At 45.4% G+C, this 26,085-nt stretch overlaps 2 protein-coding genes across 14 annotated transcripts in view; one reads left to right on the top strand and one right to left on the bottom strand.

Moving 5' to 3' along the window:
• The window catches only part of LOC139374638 (protein unc-93 homolog B1-like), an 11,411-nt gene extending 1,797 nt beyond the window's left edge, over window positions 1-9,614 (top strand). For 2 of the 13 annotated variants that reach the window (XM_071115671.1, XM_071115669.1), the window contains exons 3-13: window positions 550-691; window positions 820-973; window positions 1,425-1,586; window positions 1,731-1,860; window positions 2,134-2,227; window positions 3,106-3,230; window positions 3,427-3,609; window positions 3,990-4,263; window positions 4,649-4,767; window positions 4,969-5,091; window positions 5,358-9,614. In XM_071115671.1, the coding sequence (XP_070971772.1) occupies window positions 550-691; window positions 820-973; window positions 1,425-1,586; window positions 1,731-1,860; window positions 2,134-2,227; window positions 3,106-3,230; window positions 3,427-3,609; window positions 3,990-4,263; window positions 4,649-4,767; window positions 4,969-5,091; window positions 5,358-5,621 (1,770 nt within the window). In that variant the 3' untranslated portion in view covers window positions 5,622-9,614. The remainder of the gene's footprint in view (window positions 1-549; window positions 692-819; window positions 974-1,424; window positions 1,587-1,730; window positions 1,861-2,133; window positions 2,228-3,105; window positions 3,231-3,426; window positions 3,610-3,989; window positions 4,264-4,648; window positions 4,768-4,968; window positions 5,092-5,357) is intronic. The other 11 variants (XR_011627713.1, XR_011627716.1, XR_011627711.1 and 8 more) reach the window with 11 other exon arrangements.
• Window positions 9,615-9,760: 146 nt separating this feature from the next.
• Window positions 9,761-15,013, bottom strand: LOC139374097 (beta-crystallin A1-like). Its single transcript, XM_071115089.1, has 6 exons — window positions 14,961-15,013; window positions 14,222-14,298; window positions 13,964-14,082; window positions 11,981-12,122; window positions 10,798-10,940; window positions 9,761-10,350 (listed from the first exon to the last, which is right to left on the bottom strand). The coding sequence occupies exons 2-6, from the start codon at window positions 14,294-14,296 to the stop codon at window positions 10,203-10,205; spliced, it is 627 nt and encodes a 208-aa protein (XP_070971190.1). The 5' UTR covers window positions 14,297-14,298; window positions 14,961-15,013; the 3' UTR covers window positions 9,761-10,202.
• Between the last annotated feature and the right edge of the window lie 11,072 nt (window positions 15,014-26,085).

The raw sequence follows: 26,085 nt of genomic DNA, 5'->3' as shown, positions 1-26,085 counted from the left end.
CTCTCTCTCTCTCTCTCTCTCTCTCTTTCTCTCTCTCACTCTCTCCCTCCACCTCCCCTGTCCCCCCTCTCCCCCTCCCTTCACCTCTCTCTCCCCCCCTGTCCCCCCTCTTCTCCTCCCTTCACCTCTCTCTCTCTCTCTCTCTCTCTCTCTCTCTCTCTCTCTCTCTCTCTCTCTCTCTCTCTCCCCCTCCCTTCACCTCTCTCTCTCTCTCTCTCTCTCTCTCTCTCTCTCTCTCCCCCTCTCTCTCTCCCTCCCCCTCCCCTGCCCCCCCTCTCCCCCTCCCTTCACCTCTCTCTCTCTCTCTCCCTCCCCTCCCCTGTCCCCCCTCTCCCTCTCCCTCTCCCCCTCCCTTCACCTCTCGCTCTCTCTCTCCCTCTCCCTCCCCTGTCCCCCCTCCCCCCTCCCTTCACCTCTCTCTCTCTCTCTCCCTCCCCCCTCCCTTCACCTCTCTCTCTCTCTCCCTCCCCCTCCCTTTACCTCTCTCTCTCTCTCTCTCCATCCCCCTCCCTTCACCTCTCTGTCTCTCTCTCTTCACCCCTTCCCCAGATGGAGGAGTTCCTGGGCCCCCAGCCGGAGTACGATGAGGAAGAGGAGGAGAAGAAGTATTACAGGAGGAAGAAGCTGGGCGTGGTGAAGAACGTCCTGGGGGCCAGCGTCGGGGGCATGATCATATACAGCGTCTACATGGGTAACACCTGTCTGTCTGTCTGTCTGTCTGTCTGTCTGAGCTCTACTCATATATGCCTGTATTCCATTTTGTGCATGTTTTGTGTGTGTCATGTATTCAGCCATTTATATGTGTGTGTGTGTCTGCAGGCCTGTTGCAGATGCAGCTGATCCTCCACTATGATGAGACGTACAGGGAGGTGAAGTATGGTAACCTGGGTCTGGAGGACATCGACAAGAAGATGCTGATGGGGATCAACGTTACACCCATCATAGCCCTGTTATACACCCCCATACTCATCAGGTATACTATATATATATATATACACCCATCATAGCCCTGTTATACACCCCCATACTCATCAGGTATACTATATATATATATATATACACCCATCATAGCCCTGTTATACACCCCCATACTCATCAGGTATACTATATATATATATATATATATACACCCATCATAGCCCTGTTATACAACCCCATACTCATCAGGTATACTATATATATATATATATATATATATATATATATATGTGTATGTGTGTGTGTGTGTATATATATATATATATATATATATACATACATACACCCATCATAGGCCTGTTATACACCTCCATACTAATCAGGTATACACACATACTCCTGCTTTCTTCTCATTCTTTCTCTCATCCTCTCTATCCTCTCTCTCTCGATTCTCTCTCTCTTTTTCTGTCTCTCTTTTTCTCTCTTTTTCTTTCTCTCTTTTTCAGGTTTCTGGGCACCAAGTGGATGATGTTTCTGGCAAGTGGAATTTACGCTCTCTTCGTCTCAACCAATTACTGGGAGCGATACTACACCCTGGTACCATCGGCTGTGGCCATTGGTGCAGCCATTGTCCCGCTGTGGGCGTCGTTAGGGAACTACATCACAAGGTTAGGAAGGGGAGAATGGAGACACACACATCAACGTCACACAGACCAGGGTTGCAGTGTTTATGTCGTGTTGTGTTTCGCTACCTAGTGTTAATCACACTGTGTTTTATTGTGTTTCTGTCTCTCTCGCTCTCACACACTCAGGATGGCACAACAGTACTATGAGTATGTGAACTATAAGGAGGATCACGTTCAGGAACAGAAGAAACTACCCAAGGGGGCGTGTCATCGCTATGTCATCATCTTCCAATCCGTGTTCTTCATCATCTTCCATGTATGTTGCCATTGGTCGAGTCACTTGTCAGTCAATGAGTGATATATCGGTTAAGCATTGCCGTGTGTGTGTGCGTGCGTGCGTGCGCGTGTGTGTGTGTGTGTGTGTGCGTGCGTGCGTGCGCGCGCGTGTGTGTGTGTGTGTGTGTGTGTGTGTGTGTGTGTGTGTGTGTGTGTGTGTGTGTGTGTGTGTGTGTGTGTGTGTGTGTGTGTGTGTGTGTGTGTGTGTGTGTGGATTGTGATGTCTGGCTGTGTTTCTCTTTGTGTCTCTCAGCTCAGCCTGGTGTTTGCAGAGTTCCCCCAGCGCCTCTTCCTCCACCAGTTCCTTAGTGACTACAACCACACACTGTACAACGTTAAACACTGTGGTAAACTGACCAGTAGTCTGTTATTATCTGTACAATGTTAAACACTGTGGTAAACTGACCAGTAGTCTGTTATTATCTGTACAATGTTAAACACTGTGGTAAACTGACCAGTAGTCTGTTATTATCTGTACAACGTTAAACACTGTGGTAAACTGACCAGTAGTCTGTTATTATCTGTACAACGTTAAACACTGTGGTAAACTGACCAGTAGTCTGTTATTATCTGTACAAGGTTAAACACTGTGGTAAACTGACCGGTAGTCTGTTATTATCTGTACAATGTTAAACACTGTGGTAAACTGACCAGTAGTCTGTTATTATCTGTACAAGGTTAAACACTGTGGTAAACTGACCATTAGTCTGTTAACTTCCATTTCCTTACCCTGACTCTCAGGGGAGAAGCAGGATCTATGGTTTTAATAGCATTGTTTTCGTGCACCTCAATCTCTCTCATCCCCCCTCCCCACTCCTCTCTTTTAATAACTCCTCCCCCTCCCCAGGTGCGGAGGGCAGTGCTGTGATTGGTGGTTTTAATAACTCCTCCCCCTCCCCAGGTGCGGAGGGCAGTGCTGTGATTGGTGGTTTTAATAACTCCTCCTCCTCCCCAGGTGCGGAGGGCAGTGGTATGATTGGTGGGTTTAATAACTCCTCCCCCTCCCCAGGTGCGGAGGGCAGTGGTATGATTGGTGGGTTTAATAACTCCTCCCCCTCCCCAGGTGTGGAGGGCAGTGGTATGATTGGTGGTTTTAATAACTCCTCCTCCTCCCCAGGTGCGGAGGGCAGTGGTATGATTGGTGGTTTTAATAACTCCTCCCCCTCCCCAGGTGCGGAGGGCAGTGGTATGATTGGTGGTTTTAATAACTCCTCCCCCTCCCCAGGTGCGGAGGGCAGTGGTATGATCGAGGGTTTCAACAGGACCGTCCTGAAGCACCTCCCTCGCTCCCTGCTGCTCATCCAGGTGGAGAGTGTTCTCATGGGCGCCGCCTTCCTCTCCATGATCATCGTAAGATACACACACACACACACACACACACACACACACACACACACACACACACACAGGTAAAGACACGCGTACCTAAAATGATCATCCTAACAACCTAGCGTTATTTCACCCAACAATCAATACAACACCCTCCGAGATTACCCAGAGTCCATTGCTTGCTTTCCCACAGTCGTTCACTGTGTTTTACCGATAGTTCCTGGCGGTGTGCGGGGCTGCGTACCGGCCTACAGAGGAGATCGATCTGAGGAGTATCGGCTGGGGGAACATCTTCCAGTTGCCCTTCAAACACCTGAGAGACTACAGGCTGAGACTCCTCATCCCCTTCTTCATCTACAGTGGACTGGACTCACTCTTCTCTGTCACCGGACTCACTCTGGTAGTCATTACAGGAAGTCCTTTAGTAACTGTCGTAGCTGGAGTCTGAATGTAGTCCATGTAGCTTTCACAGACCTACTGTGTCACTTTACCTGGTGTGGACATAGATTCTGCTGGAGGGCAGCTATATTCATGATGCTCGATCTCTCCTCTCTCTCTCTATCCTCTCTCTCGCTCGTGCTCTTTCTCTCTCTCTCTCGTTCTCCTTTCTCTCGCTTGCTCACTCTCTTTTTCTCACTCACTCACTCTCTCTCTCTCTCTCTCTCTCTCTCTCTCTCTCTCTCTCTCTCTCTCTCTCTCTGTCCTGTTCACCCCCCTTTTCTCCTACTTTCCCTGTCTTTGTCTCTCCTCTAATCTACCCTCATGTCTCCCCCCTCCCAGTCGTATGGTGTGTGTACGGTGGGTCTGGAGTGGCTGTATCTCCTGGTGATGGTCTATGGTCTGTCCTGCTCCCTGTTCTCTTGCCTGTCCCTGTCCCTCCTCAGGCTGCCACGCTACGTCTCTCTGCTAGGGGGCGCTGTGATCCACGGTCCTCTGCTGGTGTTCCTGCTGTTCTGGTCCCCGGCTCCACGCTCACCTGATCAACTGCCTTACCTGCTGGTGGTGATTGCCCTCTGGGGAATGGGGTCTGCATTGAATAAGACTGGACTCAGCAGTGAGTTTTAGTACTATGATCACACGCACACACACACACACACACACACACACACACAGACACACACACACACACACACACACACACACACAAACTCTTTTATTTCCTAGTTCAGATTTAATCATTTCCAACATTTATGTCTCCTCTCTCTCATATCTTCCACCTCTCCACCTCCCCTTTCTCTCTCCCCCCCCCCCCCCCCCCCTCTCCACCGCACCCCCCTTCTCTACCACCCCTCTCTACTACCCTCCTCTCTCACTCTCTCTTCCCCCTTGTCTATCGCCCTCCTCTCTTTCTCTTGCTCTCTTTCTATCTACCCCCCTCTCCACCGCACCCCCCCTCCCTCTCCACTGTCTCTGTCTCTCTCTCTCCCCGTGTCTGTCAGTTCTCCTGGGTATGTTGTATGAAGATAAAGAGAGACTGGACTTTGTCTACACCATATACCACTGGTGGCAGGCTATCGCCATCTTCATAGTCTACCTGTGGACTGGACTCATCATGAGGGTATGTGTGTGTCCCTGTGTGTGTCCCTGTGTCCCCATGTCCCCGTGTGTGTGTCCGTGTGCGTCCTCATGCGTGTGTGTCCTCATGCGTGTGTGTCCCCATGTGTCCGTGTGTTAGAACAAGTGTAAAAACGATTAATTTAAAGTGCTTATTTCACTCCTCTCTTTCTCTCCTTTCTCATTCCTGGTCCCTCCTCCTCAGGCCAAACTCTCCATTCTATTGGTCATCTTGCTGCTGGCGTGCTTCTGCTATTGGACGATGGAGCGACGCCTGGCCAAGAACGTGCTTTTCAGACTGCCTCGCATTCCCCGCCCCAAACACAAGGTAACCTATCACAATCTGTACATTTTTTTCTTTAAAATACCATTTGGCTGGAGAGAAAAGAGCAAATATCACCTTCACTAGTAATGCGATAAAGACAAGCAAAACAGAACACTGAAATGAAACAGTCTTTGTTTAAGGTTTGGCATTGGCAATAAAGACAATTAAAAGAGCAATATCAATGTGTCTTCGATAATGACACAAAGTCATCAATTGACATGTTTGGTCTGTAATGTAATATAATGTTGACTGCGTCACTTCCTCCTCAGGTCAAAGGTTATCGTTACCTGGAGGAGGAAAACTCAGATGAGTCGAACTCGGAGGAGAGTGATGAGGATGATGATGAAGAGCAGCAGGAGGAGGTGATCAGGGAGGACTTTGGCGGAGACGCAGGGTCGCAGGGCTCTGATTCGACCAGGGAGAGGAGAGGAGGGGCTAGGGGTCGGCGCAGGAGGAGAGACGATGATTATGAGCAAGCGGGGGAAAGGGAGGAGAGAGAGAAGGAGGGAGAGAGAGGGATAGAGAAAGAGTGAAAGAGCGAAAAATTGTTAGAGAGAGAGAGCGAGTCCTTTAGCTATCCTCTAGGTATCCTCTAAGTATCCTCTTGGTATCCTCTAAGTATCCTCTTGGTGTCATCTAGCTATCCTCTTGGTGTCCTCTACCTATCCTCTATGTATCCTCTATCTATTCTCTACCTGTGTCCTCTAGCTATCCTCTAGCTATCCTCTAGGTGTCCTCTAGCTATCCTCTAGCTATCCTCTTGGTGTCCTCTAGCTATCCTCTAAGTATCCTCTAGGTATCCTCTAGCTATCGTATTGGTGTCCTCTAGCTATCCTCTTGGTGTTCTCTCGCTATCCTCTAGCTATCCTCTAGGTATCCTCTAGGTGTCCTCTAGGTGTCCTCTAGGTATCCTCTAGCTATCCTCTTGGTGTCCTCTAGCTGTCCTGTAGCTATCCTCTAGCTATCCTCTAGCTATTCTCTCGCTGTCCTCTAGGTATCCTCTAGCTGTCCTCTAGCTGTCCTCTAGGTATCCTCTAGCTGTCCTCTAGCTGTCCTCTAGCTATCCTATAGGTATCCTCTAGCTGTCCTCTAGGTATCCTCTAGCTGTCCTCTAGCTGTTCTCTAGGTATCCTCTAGCTGTCCTCTAGGTATCCTCTAGCTGTTCTCTAGGTATCCTCTAGGTGTCCTCTAGCTGTCCTCTAGGTATCCTCTAGCTGTCCTCTAGCTGTCCTCTAGCTATCCTCTAGCTGTCCTCTAGCTGTCCTCTAGGTATCCTCTAGCTGTCCTCTAGCTATGCTCTAGCTGTCCTCTAGCTATCCTATAGGTATCCTCTAGCTGTCCTCTAGGTATCCTCTAGCTGTCCTCTAGCTGTTCTCTAGGTATCCTCTAGCTGTCCTCTAGGTATCCTCTAGCTGTTCTCTAGGTATCCTCTAGGTATCCTCTAGCTGTCCTCTAGGTATCCTCTAGCTGTACTCTAGGTATCCTCTAGCTGTCCTCTAGATGTCCTCTAGGTATCCTCTAGCTGTCCTCTAGGTATCCTCTAGCTGTCCTCTAGGTATCCTCTAGCTGTCATCTAGGTGTCCACTAGGTATCCTCTAGCTGTCCTCTAGGTATCCTCTAGGTATTCTCTAGCTGTCCTCTAGCTGTCCTCTAGGTGTCCTCTAGGTATCCTCTATCTGTCCTCTAGGTATCCTCTAGCTGTCCTCTAGGTATCCTCTAGCTGTCCTCTAGGTATCCTCTAGCTGTTCTCTAGGTATCCTCTAGGTATTCTCTAGCTGTCCTCTAGCTGTCCTCTAGGTATCCTCTAGCTGTCCTCTAGGTATCCTCTAGGTATTCTCTAGCTGTCCTCTAGCTGTCCTCTAGGTGTCCTCTAGGTATCCTCTAGCTGTCCTCTAGGTATCCTCTAGGTATCCTCTAGCTGTCCTCTAGCTGTCCTCTAGGTATCCTCTAGGTATCCTCTAGCTGTCCTCTAGGTATCCTCTAGGTGTCCTCTAGGTATCCTCTAGCTGTCATCTAGGTATCCTCTAGCTGTCCTCTAGGTATCCTCTAGCTGTCCTCTAGCTATCCTCTAGGTATCCTCTAGCTGTCCTCTAGCTATCCTCCAGGTATCCTCTATGTATCCTCTAGCTATTCTCTAGCTGTCCTCTAGGTATCCTCTGGGTATCCTCTAGCTGTCCTCTAGCTATCCTCTAGCTGTCCTCTAGCTGTCCTCTAGGTATCCTCTAGCTATCCTCTAGCTGTCCTCTAGCTATCTAGCTGTCCTCTAGGTGTCCTCTAGGCATCCTCTAGCTGTCCTCTAGGTATCCTCTAGCTGTCCTCTAGCTATCCTTTAGCTGTCCTCTATGTATCCTCTAGCTGTCCTTTAGCTATCCTCTAGCTGTCCTCTAGGTATCCTCTAGGTACTTTCCCCAGTCCAGCTCTCTTACATCAGTGCAGATTAAGGAAAGGAGTTGAATCAGAAGAAGAGACAAAACGGGTGTGTCTCAAATGTAACCCTTTTCACTTCATAGTGCCCTACTTTTGACCCCGAACCCTGGTCAAAAGTTGTGCACTATGAATAAAGGTCCCATTTGGAATGCAGACAATACTGTATGTCTAGGCTGTTGACATGCACCTAGAGGGGGATTGACATATATAGATAATAAACCCAGTCATAATTGAAGAGGTTCATCCACAGGAGGATAAAACAGAGCAGTACAGGAGGATAAAACAGAGCGTTACAGGAGGATAAAACTGAGCGGTACAGGAGAATAAAACAGAGCGGTACAGGAGGATTAAACAGAGCGGTACAGGAGAATAAAACAGAGCGGTACAGGAGGATTAAACAGAGCGGTACAGGAGGATAAAACCAGAGTGGTACAGGAGGATTAAACCAGAGTGGTACAGGAGGATTAAACAGAGCGGTACAGGAGGATTAAACAGAGCGGTACAGGAGGATTAAACAGAGCGGTACAGGAGGATTAAACAGAGCGGTACAGGAGGATTAAACAGAGCGGTACAGGAGGATAAAACCAGAGTGGTACAGGAGGATAAAACCAGAGTGGTACAGGAGGATAAAACAGAGCGGTACAGGAGGATAAAACAGCGGTACAGGAGGATAAAACAGAGTGGTACAGGAGGAAAGAGAAGAACAGGGGATTTTACACAGAAGGAAAGAGGATGGAGAGAGGACAGGAATTCCGTTTCGAAGGATTCTCATAACACAACTGAAAAGGGAAGAAGTTATTTACTCCACTTCAAATATAAACCAGTTTCCCTCCGGTGCATGATCACATGGGGTTTGGCCCAAATGGCACGCTATTCACTATATAGTGCACTCATTTTGAACGGCCAAAAGTAGTGTACTACATAGGGAATGGGGTGCCATTTCGGACTCACCCATACTGTATAGACAGACACCTGAAACATATGTGAAGTTAGGTACATCACAGGCACTTTTGACAGGGCACATACAGGGCTCTGGTCAAAAGTAGTGCACTATAGAGGGAATAAGGTGCCATCTGGGACACAGCCTTTGTATTTCAACACTGTATTGTTAGTCAGCTGTGTTGTCATGGTTCCTAGCTCAGGTGTTTTGAGTGGCCTACATTTTATGTTTTTTTTTTTGTAAGGAATTTATTCAATCAATGATTTTGAAAAAGTTGAATTATAGTCATGAATTATAATGAGAATGAATTGATTGTAATTGTTTTTTATGACTGTTTTGAAGTTGTTTTCTGAGTATAAAGCTGGTTTTGTGCCTCTTGATGTGGGTGTTCTGTTATCAAAGACCAATAGATGTCTTTGATAGATGTCTTTTATAGATACAATAGATGTTGAGTACAGATGTACAGTATAATACAAGTATATACTATATGTAGTAGATGTATTGTAGATATGTGTATGAAGACATTTAGATGTATCTATATAAAGACATACATATAGTACAGTATATAGTAGATGTGTGTATGAAGACATATAGTACAGTATATAGCTGTACAGTATATAGTAGATGTGTGTATGAAGACATATAGTACAGTATATAGTAGATGTGTGTATGAAGACATATTGTACAGTATATAGTAGATGTGTGTATGAAGACATATAGTACAGTATATAGTAGATGTGTGTATGAAGACATATAGTACAGTATATAGTAGATGTGTATATGAAGACATATAGTACAGTATATAGTAGATGTGTGTATGAAGACATATAGTACAGTATATAGTAGATGTGTGTATGAAGACATATTGTACAGTATATAGTAGATGTGTGTATGAAGACATATAGTACAGTATATAGTAGATGTGTGTATGAAGACATATAGTACAGTATATAGTAGATGTGTGTATGAAGACATATAGTACAGTATGTATCCCTTCTCTACACACCAGTCAGTGAAGCAGGTAAGTGCCCACTCTTGTTTTGTTTCACGGTGTTCTTTCCGTTTTGTTTTCTCTGAAATTCATCAAACGCTTATTTTCTACATCGTCATGCCAACCTATTGTTGATGTAGCCATTTTAATAAAGGGGAAAAGAAGCAACGTCATGGTATACGGTCTCACATACACACGGCTGAATGCTGTTTTAGCCAATCAGCATCCAGTATCCAAACTACCCAGTGTATAGTACAGTATATAGTGAATGTGTACAAACATATACTACCCAAGAAGAACACAGGACCCAGGTCTGAGTTGAGCATGAGTTTATTGGTCAGTGATGATCTCCCTCCTCCTCCTCTCTCACCACTACTGTCTATTGCTGTTATTGGTGCTGGTGAACCAAAGTCCCTGATATGTATCTGTGATATATATACTACAACCTGCAAGACTGTTATTACACTATAACGGTCCTCTATAACGTGTTACAGTGATGACTTAACTCGTCTCACGTTGCTGTTGACGTTACGGCACTGATATACGAGGCGCCTCTCGTAGGAATAATACCCTGTTGTGTTATCAACCAGAGTATCTGAGGACGTCTGTGACGGAGTTGAGATGTGTTAGTAGAAACTGTGGGATGGTTCTGACTGACTGTGTTTGTGTTGGCCGTGCTGTGACAAGGCCCCAGTAGACCCAGCCCTAGGCCGAAGCCTGGGGCTCTGTTAGGGGTACGGTCCGCTCTGGGCCCGGTTAGTGCTGGATACGGCGGATAGACTGGATCTGGGGGGTCTGGCAGTGGGAGCCCCAGTTCTTCCAGTGCTGGTAATCTCCACTGTGTCTCTCACACTCCATGATGTACTGCTGGCCCCTGTAGCCGGGGAACTGGTAGCACACAAAGCTGTGGGGATGGAGGGAGAGAGGAGAGAGGGAGCGGAGGGGGAGGGATGGAGAGAGGGAGAGAGAGGGTGATAGGTGGGGTGCAGAGGGAGGGAGAGACATGTTTGGCTTAGAGTGGAGTTTCGCTTGACATTGAATAGAATTGTCACACAATGTTTTGCTTTAATTGTTTCACTACAGCAAGATTGGAGTGTGTTTGTGTCAGTGGAGGCTGCTGAGGGGAGGACGTCTCATAATAACAGCTGGATCAGAGCAAATGGAATGGCATCAAACACATAGAAACCACGTGGTTGATACCATTACACTTATTTCGATCCAGCAGTCACCACAAGCCCCCCCCCCCCCCCCCCCCCAAATAAGGTACCACCAACCTCCTGAGGTTTGTGCCATTGTGTTTTTGTAAAGTATCTAATTAGTGAGTGTGTGCTTGTGTTTAATGTTGACTTACGCGCCACACTGAATGTGCATGGATCCGACCTCGGGCATGCACCAGCCCATGGCCCTCAGAGAGGGGTAATCATCACACAGCTCAGCGCTGCGGCCCATGAAGTTCTCTGTCTCAAAGATCTGCATACGACTGCTCTGGTGGGACTGGGAGGGGAAGGAGGAGAGAGGATAGAGGGGGAGGGTGGAGCGAGGATACAGGGAGAGCGAGGATAGAGGGGGAGAGAGGATAGAGGGAGAGAGAGGATAGAGGGAGAGAGAGGATAGAGGAGGAGGGTGGAGCGAGGATAGAGGGAGAGCGAGGATAGAGGGGGAGAGAGGATAGAGAGGATAGAGGGAGAGAGAGGATAGAGGGAGAGAGAGAATAGAGGGGTAGGGTGGAGCGAGGATTGAGGGATAGACAGGATAGAGGGAGTGGAAGAGAGAAGGGGAGAGAGAGTTGGAGGGATAAACACGATAGGACACAATCTCAGTTAGTTTCCTTTTTGCTTTCTCATACAGACTGACACATGCAGTACTCTATCCTTCTCTCTGTCTTCTATAAACACTAACATAGAATACTGACCACTGTCTTCTATAAACACTAACATAGAATACTGTCTTCTATAAACACTAACATAGAATCCTGTCTTCTATAAACACTAACATAGAATACTGTCTTCTATAAACACTAACATAGAATACTGTCTTCTATAAACACTAACATAGAATACTGTCTTCTATAAACACTAACATAGAATACTGTCTTCTATAAACACTAACATAGAATACTGTCTTCTATAAACACTAACATAGAATACTGACCCACTGTCTTATATAAACACTAACATAAAATACTGTATTCTATAAACACTAACATAGAATACTGTCTTCTATAAACACTAACATACAATACTGTATTCTATAAACACTAACATAGAATACTGTCTTCTATAAACACTAACATAGAATACTGTCTTCTATAAACACTAACATAGAATACTGTCTTATATAAACACTAACATAGAATACTGTCTTCTATAAACACTAACATAGAATACTGACACTCTTTCCCACGCTCTCTATGTATCCATCGCTCGCTGTATTTCTCTCTCTCTCCCACACACACACACACACACACACACACACACACACACACACACACACACACACACACACACACACACACACACACACACAGTCCTCACAGCGCAGTAGATGGGGCGCAGGGACATGAGGCGCTCCACGTGGTAGGACAGGGAGCCGCTGTAGGCGTCCCAGTGGGGGTACTCTCCTCTCTCCAGGATGAACTGCTGGCCCTGGAAGTCATGATGTTCAAAGCCCACCCAGCTACAGGGGTAGGGAGAGAGAGTTACTGACATGTTACATTCAGAGATAGAAGGGGACAGAGAGGGGGGAGAGAGAGTTACTGACATGTTACATTCAGAGATAGAAGGAGACAGAGAGGGGGGAGAGAGAGTTACTGATATGTTACATTCAGAGATAGAAGAGGACAGAGAGGGAGGAGAGGGAGTTACTGACGTTACATTCAGAGATAGAAGGGGACAGAGGGGGAGAGAGAGTTACTGACATGTTACATTCAGAGATAGAAGGAGACAGAGAGGGGGGAGAGAGAGTTACTGATATGTTACATTCAGAGATAGAAGGGGACAGAGAGGGGGGAGAGAGAGCTACTGATATGATACATTCAGAGATAGAAGGGGACAGAGAGGGAGGAGAAAGTTACTGATATGTTACATTCAGAGATAGAAGGGGACAGAGAGGGAGGAGAGAGAGTTACTGATATGTTACATTCAGAGATAGAAGGGGACAGTGAGGGAGGAGAAAGTTACTGATATGTTACATTCAGAGATAGAAGGGGACAGAGAGGGAGGAGAGAGAGTTACTGATATGTTGCATTCAGAGATAGAAGGGGACAGAGAGGGAGGAGAGATAGTTACTGATATGTTACATTCAGAGATAGAAGGGGACAGAGAGGGAGGAGAGAGAGTTACTGATATGTTACATTCAGAGATAGAAGGGGACAGAGAGGGAGGAGAAAGTTACTGATATGTTACATTCAGAGATAGAAGAGGACAGAGAGGAGAGAGTTACTGACACGTTGCATTTCATTCAACGAGAGAAGGGGACAGATGAAAATACAATGAGAAAAGAGCAGGACAGAGGGACAACACCCCACCCTGGTGGTCAATGGTTGACCATGCATGACAACAGGCTACAGCACAGAGAATCATACCCCCACCCACCCACACAGACAAACACCAAACACAGATACCCCCACTCACCAACACACACACACACACCGATACCTCCACTCACACACACAGCCTCCACAGACAACCAGGGTTGTAAGAGACTCACGCTCCACCACCACACACACACCAATACCTCCACTAACACACACAGCCTCCACAGACAACCAGGGTTGTAAGAGACTCACGCTCCACCAACACACACACACCAATACCTCCACTCACACACACAGCCTCCACAGACAACCAGGGTTGTAAGAGACTCACGCTCCACCAACACACACACACACAGCCTCCACAGACAACCAGGGTTGTAAGAGACTCACGCTCCACCACCACACACACACACAGCCTCCACAGACAACCAGGGTTGTAAGAGACTCACGCTCCACCACCACACACACACACAGCCTCCACAGACAACCAGGGTTGTAAGAGACTCACGCTCCACCTCCACACACACACACACAGCCTCCACAGACAACCAGGGTTGTAAGAGACTCACGCTCCACCACCACACACACACACAACCTCCACAGACAACCAGGGTTGTAAGAGACTCACGCTCCACCAACACACACACACACAGCCTCCACAGACAACCAGGGTTGTAAGAGACTCACGCTCCACCACCACACACACACACAGCCTCCACAGACAACCAGGGTTGTAAGAGACTCACGCTCCACCATCACACACACACACAGCCTCCACAGACAACCAGGGTTGTAAGAGACTCACGCTCCACCACCACACAAACACACAGCCTCCACAGACAACCAGGGTTGTAAGAGACTCACGCTCCACCAACACACACACACACAGCCTCCACAGACAACCAGGGTTGTAAGAGACTCACGCTCCACCAACACACACACACACAGCCTCCACAGACAACCAGGGTTGTAAGAGACTCACGCTCCACTCTCCACTCTGATAGAACGGATGTTGTCCAGACCACAGTTCTGGATGTTACAGCACTCAGAGGTGAACTCCTGGCACTTGCCCTGGAAGTGCTCCTGCTCAAACACAGTCACCTACAGGGACAGATAGATAGATATTAGTGTGTTTGTGTAAATCATATAATCGATTATTTAAATATGTGTGTGTGTGTGTGTGTGTGTGTGTGTGTGTGTGTGTGTGTGTGTGTGTGTGTGTGTGTGTGTGTGAGATCACCTTGAAAAAAGGGGCCATACCCATGCCAGGGAAAAACATGGGGGAGGTCATGTGGGTTTTAGTAGCTCTATTCATGTCTATAGAGAGAGGGGGAGGGAGAGAGGGGAGAGAGAGAGGGGGGGGGGAGAGAGAGCGAGAGAGGAGAGAGAGAGAGAGGTGGCATGAGAGGGAAGTTTCATCATTTAAACTAGGTTAGATTACAATTCAATGTATTAAAATTCTTTAATATTGTTTAAGCATTCCCAGTAATCTATGAAATATGTTAATGATGATATCTGGAAACGTCCTCATGTTCGAGATGTCACTCGGGTATTATTTCCATTCTGATGGAACCAACTGATGGAGCCACAACCAACTAACATTACTGCCAGCATCCAAAAACTCTAATAAAAGGTCATGGTAGCGTAGTATAGCATATCCCCAAAGATGTTGTGACAATCCTTACAATTTTTTTTTTTTTTTTTAAATGTAAAAGTTAAAAACTGGTTAAAACCATTTTATAAAACGTACTGTAACATAAGCCAACACAAAATCCAATAACTTAACGTTATCAATTTCTAATAACAGCCTATATTTATTCCATCACCATTACATTTAATATTTTTATAAATATAGGCTAAGAAATACTTCTCAAAATGTTTATCCAATTATGAGTGTTACGCGGGTGGATAGCCTAGGCCTAAATCTGTTCTGTTGAAACACCATGGGCTATTCGGTTCAACCAGGACCGGGGGCTTACCTGGTTCGTCTCCTCTCCTCTCTCACGCGCCAATCCTTTTACATAGAGTTTTGTGAGAATCTGTCTCTTCTGTTTTATACCGCAGTCCACGGTGGCCCGCGTGTCTCCACTGGCGACAACGTGCGTGCGTGTGCGCGTTTCATCATGTCTGTGTGAGTGAGGTGTAAGTGAGTTGGGGGTAAAGTTAGCACGCCCGTGCGCGTGTTTCTATGTCGGCACCCCTCTGTGTATCCGTGCGTAAATGTGTCCTATGGTGCGCGCGGCCGTGTGAGCAATACACGAGTCCCCCCCCCCCCTCTCCCTCTCTCCCTTTATTTGTTTCCTGTGCGGTCGGGTGTGCGCCTTGTTGACTCAGCAGATAATATAGTACCGGTTGAATGCATGGTGGGACAGTGATGTTCGCGGTCCGTTCAGAGTGAATGGGGGGGCCCAGTGTTGGGCCGAATGCCGTTATATTCGTATAGGTCAGCAGTGCTAGTAGGTAGTAGGTAGAGCGTTAACAATGACCTGGCTGTAGGTAGAGAATGACAAGAATTTACCTCTCCTGTGCTGTGGTCAGACCACTGTGTGCTTTTAGAGGAAAACATTTAGGAAAATGATGGAAACTAGAAATTAGTGTCAAAGAGTGTGACTTCAGTTAAATGTAGAGATAATGTTATGAAATAGCTGCCTTGCCTATCACAATCACATCAATCAAATTAGATGTTAGTATTGATATAGCATAATATACTAACCCTAGTTATATAGCCTATTCTATAGAAGCAAAAGGTCAAGTCACAGCCATACATTTTTTTAAAGTGAGCTAAAATTGTAGTAGGTTACTGCAGTAGGTTAGGCTATAATAGAGATGTTAGGCCAAGAAATTATGTTCTGTTTATCCAAGCCCATAGTACTGGTGAGTTCACACGGTTGTCATGGTGAGCCCCCCCCCCCTCCACACACACACACACAGTTCCTGATGACCTCATTTAACCCTTGACCTCTGAGCTAGAACATTTGAGGAGGTTATGGCAGGCTGGTGGCCGACTGTTTACATACAAACTTCATATTTGGTATATTGCATGTGCAACAATATTATTTGAACAGTGAGGTTGCAGATTTTAGACTAAGAACATTAAGGTAGGAATTCCACATTTACATACCAGAGAGGCTATTTTTAAATCATGTTGATGCAGGCCGCAAATTGATGACTGAAATGTCAAGATTTTAATAGTGGTCGAGAGGAGAGAGATAGAAATGTCTTGTAACTGACATGACTCCTATATGAATGAGTAGCATGTATATTCTACATGATATATTTCTATCTGAACGTGCTGTAGTGGGGCATCCTACTTAGATGTTGCAGATGAAAATGCCTTTCATAGAGCTGTTGTGATTCCTTAATCAAATCAAATCAAATTGTGTTTTATTAGTCACATGCGCCGAATACAACAAGTGTAGACCTTACAGTGAAATGCTTACTTACATTCCCCTAACCAACAGGGCAGTTTCAAAAATATGGATAAGAATAAGAAATAAAAGTAGCAAGTGATTAAAGAGCAACAGTAAAATAACAATAGCGAGACTATACACAGGGGGGGTACCGATACAGAGTCAATGTGCAGGGGGCAGTGGTTAGCTGAGGTAATATGTACATGTAGGTAGAGTTATTAAAGTGACAATGCATAGATGATAACTACAGAGAGCAGCAGCGGTGTGAAAGAGAGGGGGGGGGGGGGCAATGCAAATAGTCTAGGTAGCCATTTGATTAGATATTCAGGAGTCTTATGGCTTTGGGCTGTTTAGAAGCCTCTTGGACCTAGACTTGGCGCTCCGGTACCGCTTGCCATGCAGTAGCAGAGAGAACAGTCTATTACTAGGGTGGCTGGATTTTTAGGGCCTTCCTCTTACACCGCCTGGTATAGAGGTCCTGGATGGCAGGAAGCTTGGCCCCAGTGATGTACTGGGCTGTTTGCACTACCCTCGGTGGTGCCTTGTGGTCGGAGGCCAAGCAGTTGCCATACCAGGCAGTGTTGCAAACATTTAGGATGCTCTCGATGGTGCAGCTGTAGAACCTTTTGAAGATCTGAGGACCCATGCCAAATCTTTTCGGTTTCCTGAAGGGGAATAGGTTTTGTCGTGCCCTCTTCACGACTGTCTTGGTGTGCTTGGACCATGTTAGTTTGTTGGTGATGTGGACACCAAGGAACTTGAAGCTCTCAACCTTCTCCACTACAGCCCCGTCAATGAAAATGGGGGCGTACTCGGTCCTCTTTTTCATGTAGTCCACAATCATCTCCTTTGTCTTGATCACGTTGAGGGAGAGGTTGTTGTCCTGGCACCCCACGGCCAGGTCTCTGACCTCCTCCCTGTAGGCTGTCTCGTCGTTGTCGATGATCAGGCCTACCACTGTTGTGTCAACGGCAAACTTAATGATGGTGTTGTAGTCGTGCCTGGCCATGCAGTCGTGAGTGAACAGGAGGGGACTGAGCACACACCCCCTGAGGGGCCCCTGTGTTGAGGATCAGCGTGGCGGATGTGTTGTTACCTACCCTTACCACCTGGAGGCGGCCCATCAGGAAGTCCAGGATCCAGTTGCAGAGGGAGGTGTTAAGTCCCAGGGTCCTTAGCTTATTGATTGAGTTCTGAGGGCACTATGGTGTTGAATGTCGAGCTGTAGTCAATGAATAGCATTCTCACATAGGTGTTCCTTTTGTCAAGGTGGGAAAGGGCAGTGTGGAGTGCAATAGAGATTACATCATCTGTTGATCTGGTGGGGTGGTATGCAAATTGGAGTGGATCTAGGGTTTCTGGGATAATGGTGTTGATGTGAGCCATAACCAGCCTTTCAAAGCACTTCATGGCAACAGACGTGAGTGCTACAGGTCGGTAGTCATTTAGACAGGTTACCTTAGTGTTCTTGGACACAGGGACTATGATGGTCTGCTTAATACATCTTGTTATTAAGGACTTGGACAGGGAGAGTTTGAAAATGTCAGTGAAGACACTTGCCAGTTGGTCAGCGCATGGTCACAGTACATGTCCTGGTAATCCGTCTGGCCCTGCGGGCTTGTGAATGTTGACCTGTTTAAAGGTCTTACCCACATCGGCTGCGGAGAGCGTGATCACACGCTCTTCCGGAACAGCTGGTGCTCTCATGCATGTTTTAGTGTTATTTGCCTCTAAGCGAGCATAGAAGTAGTTTAGCTCGTCTGGTAGGCTCGTGTCATTGGGCAGCTCTCGGCTGTGCTTCCCTTTGTAGCCTGTAATGGTTTGCAAGCCCTGCCACATCTGACGAGCGTCAGAGCCGGTATAGGTCGATTCGATCTTAGTCCTGTATTGACGCTTGGCTGTTTGATGGTTCGTCAGAGGGCAGAGCGGGATTTCTTATAAGCTTCCAGGTGAGAGTCCCGCTCCTTGAAAGCGGCAGCTCTAGCCTTTAGCTCTAGCCTGTAATCCATTGCTTCTGGTTGGGGTATGTACGTACGGTCACTGTGGGGATGACGTCATCGATGCACTCATTGATGAAGCCGATGACTGATGTGATGTACTCCTCAATGCCATCGGAGGAATCCCAGAACACATTCCAGTCTGTGCTAGCAAAACAGTCCTTTAGCTTAGCATGTGCTTCATCTGACCACTTTTTCATTGACAGAGACACAGGTGCCTCCTGCTTTCATTTTTGCAGGAATCAGGAGGATAGAATTATGGTCAGATTTGCCAAATGAAGGGCGAGGGAGAGCTTTGTATGCGTCTCTTTGTGTGTGGAGAAAAGGTGGTCCAGAGATTTTTTCCCTCTGGTTGCACATTTAACATGCTGAAATTTGGTAAAACGGATGTAAGTTTCCCTGCGTTAAAGTTCCCGTCTGCTAGGAGTGCCGCCTCTGGGTGAACGTTTTCTTGTTTGCTTTTGGCGGAATACAGCTTATTCAATGGGGTCTTAGTGCCAGCCTCAGTCTTTGGTGGTATATAAACAGCTATGAGAAATAAAGATGAAAACTCTCTAGGTAGATAGTGTGGTTTAAGTTGATAAGTCAACATTTAAGACCACGGTCAACATTGGCTGACAAAACCAAAGACTTTCAACATACACACGTTAACACAAAAATAATAAGGGAGATTAAAAGATAATGTCCACATGTTGTACAGCTTATCATGAGATACTCTACCTCAGGCGAGCAATAGCTCAATACTTCCTAAGATATCGTGCACCAGCTGTTATTTACAAAAATAACACTATGTACAAAATAATTAAAAAAAAAAGAGTTACAAACAAAAAAACACAATTGGTTGGGGACACCTAAAACGCACATGACCACCAAATTGACCCTAGAAAATGGAGAGGACACCATTTAGAAATGCTTTATCCCTTAGTTAATGCTGTGGGTTCATATCACAGAAATATTTAGAGGAATCAACTCGGATATAACCCATTTTAGCATGGACATTGTCATTGAGGGCTTCCACCATTTTAAAGTAGTCAACTGGATGGGGATTCCTAAGGGTTTGGAGGGAGCAGAGCGTCTTCAAATTGGATTGCCTCTGGTTTTTTAATGGCTGTTATACAGTGCCTTGCGAAAGTATTCGGCCCCCTTGAACTTTGCGACCTTTTGCCACATTTCAGGCTTCAAACATAAAGATATAAAATTGTATTTTTTTGTGAAGAATCAACAACAAGTGGGACACAATCATGAAGTGGAACGACATTTATTGGATATTTCAAACTTTTTTAATAAATCAAAAACTGAAAAATTGGGCGTGCAAAATTATTCAGCCCCCTTAAGTTAATACTTTGTAGCGCCACCTTTTGCTGCGATTACAGCTGTAAGTCGCTTGGGGTATGTCTCTATCAGTTTTGCACATCGAGAGACTGACATTTTTTCCCATTCCTCCTTGCAAAACAGCTCGAGCTCAGTGAGGTTGGATGGAGAGCATTTGTGAACAGCAGTTTTCAGTTCTTTCCACAGATTCTCGATTGGATTCAGGTCTGGACTTTGACTTGGCCATTCTAACACCTGGATATGTTTATTTTTGAACCATTCCATTGTAGATTTTGCTTTATGTTTTGGATCATTGTCTTGTTGGAAGACAAATCTCCATCCCAGTCTCAGGTCTTTTGCAGACTCCATCAGGTTTTCTTCCAGAATGGTCCTGCATTTGGCTCCATCCATCTTCCCATCAATTTTAACCATCTTCCCTGTCCCTGCTGAAGAAAAGCAGGCCCAAACCATGATGCTGCCACCACCATGTTTGACAGTGGGGATGGTGTGTTCAGCTGTGTTGCTTTTACGCCAAACATAACGTTTTGCATTGTTGCCAAAAAGTTCAATTTTGGTTTCATCTGACCAGAGCACCTTCTTCCACATGTTTGGTGTGTCTCCCAGGTGGCTTGTGGCAAACTTTAAACAACACTTTTTATGGATATCTTTAAGAAATGGCTTTCTTCTTGCCACTCTTCCATAAAGGCCAGATTTGTGCAATATACGACTGATTGTTGTCCTATGGACAGAGTCTCCCACCTCAGCTGTAGATCTCTGCAGTTCATCCAGAGTGATCATGGGCCTCTTGGCTGCATCTCTGATCAGTCTTCTCCTTGTATGAGCTGAAAGTTTAGAGGGACGGCCAGGTCTTGGTAGATTTGCAGTGGTCTGATACTCCTTCCATGTCAATATTATCGCTTGCACAGTGCTCCTTGGGATGTTTAAAGCTTGGGAAATCTTTTTGTATCCAAATCCGGCTTTAAACTTCTTCACAACAGCATCTCGGACCTGCCTGGTGTGTTCCTTGTTCTTCATGATGCTCTCTGCGCTTTTAACGGACCTCTGAGACTATCACAGTGCAGGTGCATTTATACGGAGACTTGATTACACACAGGTGGATTGTATTTATCATCATTAGTCATTTAGGTCAACATTGGATCATTCAGAGATCCTCACTGACCTTCTGGAGAGAGTTTGCTGCACTGAAAGTATAGGGGCTGAATAATTTTGCACGCCCAATTTTTCAGTTTTTGATTTGTTAAAAAAGTTTGAAATTTCCAATAAATGTCGTTCCACTTCATGATTGTGTTCCACTTGTTGTTGATTCTTCACAAAAAAATACAGTTTTATATCTTTATGTTTGAAGCCTGAAATGTGGCAAAAGGTCGCAAAGTTCAAGGGGGCCGAATACTTTCGCAAGGCACTGTATATATCATCATTTAGTGGCCACAATGAATGAATGACACACAACATTTGGTTCAGGACTCCAGCACCACAGGTGAGGATAAATCACAATTATAAACTTGACAGTTTTATCAAACACAAAAGTAGAACATTTACTATTTTCAATGGAGATAGATGAGACCTCCTTCCATCTCTATGGTTGATATTCACACAATGTTAGGTCCAGCAGCCTGGCCCAACACATAATAATGTCACGAAAGCGTATTCTAATAGTGTAAAAGGCTGTTAGTTGACCATAATATGTTCTATGCCCATTTGAATAGGGAAAGGGTGTTCATTTGTTTGATGAGGTTACAGATTTTCTCAGGGAATCCCATTTCAATTTTAAGGGATGCCACATGGAGTCCTGACCCCCAAGTTTGGGAACCACTGCCCTAATCCCTATTCTATGTGACTGTTCTACTTGATACATATCTATCTGAACATTCTGTTGTGTGGCATCGCACTGAACTCGGCCCCCTGTTCTATGGCCCCACAGACTCCTCCCATCCAGACATGCTACTGTTCAGAAGTGATGAGGGCACAGATCCAAAATGGCTACTGTACACACCATGAACCTCTGGTATGAGGTGGAAACTGTGACTATGTTCCAAATGGCACCCTATTTCCTATGGGTCCCGGTCAAACATTGTGCACTAAGGGGCATCCCGGGTGGCGCAGTGGTCTAAGGCTGTGCCACCAGAGACTCTGGGTTCGAGCCCAGGGTCGGTCGCAGCCGGCCGCGCCCGGGAGGCCCATGGGGCGGCACACAATTGGCCTAGCGTCGTCCGAGTTAGGGAGGGTTTGGGGATAACCTCACATCACGCACTATTGACTCCTGTGGTGGGCTGGGCGCAGTGCACGCTGGCTAGGTATACGGTGTTTCCTCCGACACATTGGTGTGGCTGGCTTCTGTGTTGGATGTGCGCTGTGTTAAAAAGCAGTGTGGCTTGGGTTGTGTTTCGGAGGACACATGGCTCTTGACCTTCGCCTCTCCCGAGTCCGTACGGAAGTTGTAGCGATGAGACAAGAAAGTAACTACTAACAATTGGATACCACGAAATTGGAGAGACATAGGGGGTAAAAAAAATAATAATTGTGCACTAAAATAGGGAACAGGGTGCCATTTAGGATTCAGATAACTGTCTCTAGGCACAGTTCTAGGATCAGCTTACCCTCTCCATATTCTAAGCTGTATCAGTAGGAGGGAAATCATATAAACTGACCTTAGATCTAATTGGTCCTACTCTATGTCACAGAGTCGTGAAGTATTTTGTATATTTGGCATGTTGGTATAGTTCAGTGGTGTCTAATATGAGGCCTGCTACTTGATAATGTGTCATTAAATTGTTTTATCCAATGTGAAAAGACATACAATTTAACATGAACATGTCCATGTTGGGGAGATGACAATTCACTCAATAGCTGTACATTTACTGACGATGCTACTTGGGCAGTGAGATGATTCATGTTGTGTACCTCACCAAAAGTAGGCCAACTGTCTATAATAGGGATGTAGAAGTCACTTTACCTGCACTAAGGGGCCATTTCTGAGAAGTCAGGAAGAATAGGTTTTAAAAAACAACCGCTGAAAAGCTGCATTGTTATGTTCTAACCCATTCACATGATGTTCTTGTTGGTGTAGCTACAATGACAAAATAACAGGGGGACTACCATAGACCATACCACCATACTACCATACTACCATACTACCATAGACCACAGATCATACCACCATACTACCATACTACCATAGACCATACTACCATACTATCATAGACCATACCACCATACTACCATACTACCATACCACCATACTACCATACCACCATACTACCATACTACCATACTACCATACTACCATAGACCATACCACCATACTACCATACTACCATACTACCATAGACCATACTACCATAGACCATACTACCATACTACCATACTACCATAGACCATACTACCATAGACCATACTACCATAGACCATACTACCATACTACCATAGACCATAGACCATACCACCATACTACCATACTACCATAATACCATACTACCATACTACCATACTACCATAGACCATATACCATGCTACCATACTACCATACTACCATAGCCCATACTACCATACTACCATACTACCATACTACCATACTACCATAGACCATACTACCATACTACCATAGACCATACTACCATACTGCCATAGACCATACTACCATATACCATACTACCATGCTACCATGCTACCATAGACCACACTACCATACTACCATACTACCATACTACCATAGACCATACTACCATACTACCATACTATCATAGACCATGCCACCATACTACCATACTACCATACCACCATACTACCATACTATCATAGACCATGCCACCATACTACCATACTACCATAGACCACAGACCATAGACCATACCACCATGCTACCATACTACCATGCTACCATACTACCATACTACCATAGGCCATACTACCATACTACCATAGGCCATACTACCATAGACCATACTACCATACTACCATAGACCATACTACCATACTGCCATAGACCATACTACCATAGACCATACTACCATACTACCACAGACCATACTACCATACTACCACAGACCATACTACCATACTACCATACTACCATACTACCATAGACCATACTACCATAGACCATACAGTGCCTTGCGAAAGTATTCGGCCCCCTTGAACTTTGCGACCTTTTGCCACATTTCAGGCTTCAAACATAAAGATATAAAACTGTATTTTTTTGTGAAGAATCAACAACAAGTGGGACACAATCATGAAGTGGAACGACATTTATTGGATATTTCAAACCTTTTTAACAAATCAAAAACGGAAAAATTAGGCGTGCAAAATTATTCAGCCCCCTTAAGTTAATACTTTGTAGCGCCACCTTTTGCTGCGATTACAGCTGTAAGTCGCTTGGGGTATGTCTCTATCAGTTTTGCACATCGAGAGACTGACATTTTTTCCCATTCCTCCTTCCAAAACAGCTCGAGCTCAGTGAGGTTGGATGGAGAGCATTTGTGAACAGCAGTTTTCAGTTCTTTCCACAGATTCTCGATTGGATTCAGGTCTGGACTTTGACTTGGCCATTCTAACACCTGGATATGTTTATTTTTGAACCATTCCATTGTAGATTTTGCTTTATGTTTTGGATCATTGTCTTGTTGGAAGACAAATCTCCGTCCCAGTCTCAGGTCTTTTGCAGACTCCATCAGGTTTTCTTCCAGAATGGTCCTGTATTTGGCTCCATCCATCTTCCCATCAATTTTAACCATCTTCCCTGTCCCTGCTGAAGAAAAGCAGGCCCAAACCATGATGCTGCCACCACCATGTTTGACAGTGGGGATGGTGTGTTCAGCTGTGTTGCTTTTACGCCAAACATACCGTTTTGCATTGTTGCCAAAAAATTCAATTTTGGTTTCATCTGACCAGAGCACCTTCTTCCACATGTTTGGTGTGTCTCCCAGGTGTCTTGTGGTAAACGTTAAACAACACTTTTTATGGATATCTTTAAGAAATGGCTTTCTTCTTGCCACTCTTCCATAAAGGCCAGATTTGTGCAATATACAACTGATTGTTGTCCTATGGACAGAGTCTCCCACCTCAGCTGTAGATCTCTGCAGTTCATCCAGAGTGATCATGGGCCTCTTGGCTGCATCTCTGATCAGTCTTCTCCTTGTATGAGCTGAAAGTTTAGAGGGACGGCCAGGTCTTGGTAGATTTGCAGTGGTCTGATACTCCTTCCATTTCAATATTATCGCTTGCACAGTGCTCCTTGGGATGTTTAAAGCTTGGGAAATCTTTTTGTATCCAAATCCGGCTTTAAACTTCTTCACAACATTATCTCGGACCTGCCTGGTGTGTTCCTTGTTTTTCATGATGCTCTCTGCGCTTTTAACGGACCTCTGAGACTACCACAGTGCAGGTGCATTTATACGGAGACTTGATTACACACAGGTGGATTGTATTTATCATCATTAGTCATTTAGGTCAACATTGGATCATTCAGAGATCCTCACTGAACTTCTGGAGAGAGTTTGCTGCACTGAAAGTAAAGGGGCTGAATAGTTTTGCACGCCCAATTTTTCAGTTTTTGATTTGTTAAAAAAGTTTAAAATATCCAATAAATGTCGTTCCACTTCATGATTGTGTCCCACTTGTTGTTGATTCTTCACAAAAAAATACAGTTTTATATCTTTATGTTTGAAGCCTGAAATGTGGCAAAAGGTCGCAAAGTTCAAGGGGGCCAAATACTTTCGCAAGGCACTGTACTACCATACTGCCATAGACCATACTACCATAGACCATACTACCATACTACCATACTACCATAGACCATACTACCACAGACCATACTACCATACTACCATAGACCATACTACCACAGCCAATACTACCATACTACCATACTACCATACTACCATACTACCATAGGCCATACTACCATAGACCATACTACCATACTACCATAGACCGTACTACCATACTGCCATAGACCATACTACCATAGACCATACTACCATGCTACCATGCTACCATAGACCACACTACCATACTACAATAGACCACAGACCATACTACCATACTACCATACTATCATAGCCCATACCACCATACTACCATACTACCATACCACCATACTACCATACTATCATAGACCATACCGCCATACTACCATACTACCATACCACCATACTACCATACTATCATAGACCATACCACCATACTACCATACTGCCATACCACCATACTACCATACTACCATACTACCATAGGCCATACTTCCATACTACCATACTACCATACTGCCATACCACCATACCACCATACTACCATACTACCATAGACCATACTACCATACCACCATACTACCATACTACCATAGACCATACTTCCATACTGCCATAGAC

Source organism: Oncorhynchus clarkii, chromosome 19 (genome assembly GCF_045791955.1).
Source record: "Oncorhynchus clarkii lewisi isolate Uvic-CL-2024 chromosome 19, UVic_Ocla_1.0, whole genome shotgun sequence".
NCBI lineage: Eukaryota > Metazoa > Chordata > Actinopteri > Salmoniformes > Salmonidae > Oncorhynchus > Oncorhynchus clarkii.
The sequence above is the reverse complement of the archived record's forward strand: the minus strand, read 5'-3'. Positions and strand labels throughout refer to the sequence as shown.

Excerpts from the sequence above, each read along its gene's own strand:
- LOC139374097 (XM_071115089.1), bottom strand. The coding sequence starts at position 14,296 with ATGAATAGAGCTACTAAAACCCACATGACCTCCCCCATGTTTTTCCCT. Across the intron at positions 12,123-13,963 it reads ATCAGAGTGGAGAGTGGAGC|CTGGGTGGGCTTTGAACATC; the intron begins GTGAGTCTCTTA and ends CTACCCCTGTAG. Across the intron at positions 10,351-10,797 it reads ATGCACATTCAGTGTGGCGC|CTTTGTGTGCTACCAGTTCC; the intron begins GTAAGTCAACAT and ends CCATCCCCACAG.